The following is a 1270-nucleotide window of genomic DNA, read 5'->3' as shown; positions in this document are numbered from 1 at the left end:
CCAGAGACGTTTGGTACATGGCTACTGATTACTAAACTAAAAGAGACAAATGATGTAATACTGATGTAATTAATGTATTATTGATATTGTTACTATTATTAGGATAAGGTGATTGATGGGGTAATTAGTGTGGGCATGGTATTACGAGATTTGATGTATATTAATCATCAAAATTTAATTGAATTATTAATCAAAGTAATAATAATAATAATAATTGATATTTTATTACTCTTTTTTTCTTTTAGTATATTTCATTCATTAGTTTATACAGCATATTTAAATTACATACAGCTGGACTAGTATTAATACATGAAATATTGTCCAAGTAAATATTATGTATAATTAATAATATACTCCTCTCTCTCTCTCTCTCAGTTCTTCAAATATGAAAGAAACAGTTTGTGAATATTTCATTACATCATTAGTCTCCTCCTCCTCTCATGAATTACCAGCTGGTATTATTAGAGTATTACTATCTCTTTCCTTCATTCAGTATAATGAGTATAATAATGATAATGGACTCAACTCCACTGCTCAATGTAGTAACAATATTCTAATGGAAACTGTTCAAAGTAATTAACATTTTATTTAATACAATGTAGCCTCTTTATTAAGGTCACCATTGGGTCCACACTACCTGTCCTTAATACATGTACAGTGTAGCCTCTTTATTAAGGACACCATTGGGTCCACACTACCTGTCCTTAATACATGTACAGTGTAGCCTTATTATTGAGGACACCATTGGGCCCACACTACCTGTCCTTAATACAGAGGTGTCCTCATTTCAGAGGTACTTTTGTATAGGCTTGTACCAATTGGGACATTACAAAACGTCCTCATTATAAAGGTGTCCTTATTTCAGAGTGTCCTTATTATAGAGGCTACACTGTACATGTATTTTGTTTAATAGGAGATGTCCATTCTTCATCTGATCCAGTTATTATTAATATAATAGTTAGTGTCTGTAATGAACTCGGTCTCTCATTGCAGCTGTTTCTTGATGGCCTCCTTTCCTCTATCATCTCACATCCGCCATTTTGTAACGGTAAGTGTGGGCGTGGTTGTCTTGCCATGACAATGCTTGTGTTTTTTTGTAGCGAGAGAAATGCTGACTAGACAGAATGAGGTGACTTTGTCATGTATTGAAGAAGGAAAGTCAAAATTACTGAGCAAAGTAAACAATTTATCACTTTATTAATCCTCTCTCTCTTTCTCTCTGCCCCTCCCTCTCTCTCTCTCTGTCCCTCTCTCTCCCTCTCTCTCTTTA

The 1270-nt window shown here is 33.9% G+C and overlaps 1 protein-coding gene across 1 annotated transcript; it reads left to right on the top strand.

The window, feature by feature from the left end:
* Window positions 1-10: 10 nt before the first annotated feature.
* On the top strand, window positions 11-1211 carry LOC109593272 (uncharacterized). The gene is made up of 6 exons (XM_020008429.1): window positions 11-54; window positions 103-195; window positions 246-325; window positions 376-572; window positions 914-1048; window positions 1101-1211. Exons 2-6 carry the CDS (start codon window positions 136-138, stop codon window positions 1199-1201), a joined length of 573 nt encoding a protein of 190 aa, XP_019863988.1. The 5' UTR covers window positions 11-54; window positions 103-135; the 3' UTR covers window positions 1202-1211.
* The last annotated feature ends 59 nt before the right edge of the window (window positions 1212-1270 follow it).

The sequence above is a fragment of the Amphimedon queenslandica genome, unplaced genomic scaffold (assembly GCF_000090795.2).
Source record: "Amphimedon queenslandica unplaced genomic scaffold, v1.1 AMPQUscaffold_2234_Cont25763, whole genome shotgun sequence".
Lineage (NCBI taxonomy): Eukaryota > Metazoa > Porifera > Demospongiae > Haplosclerida > Niphatidae > Amphimedon > Amphimedon queenslandica.
This window is presented reverse-complemented; position numbering and strand designations above follow the sequence as displayed.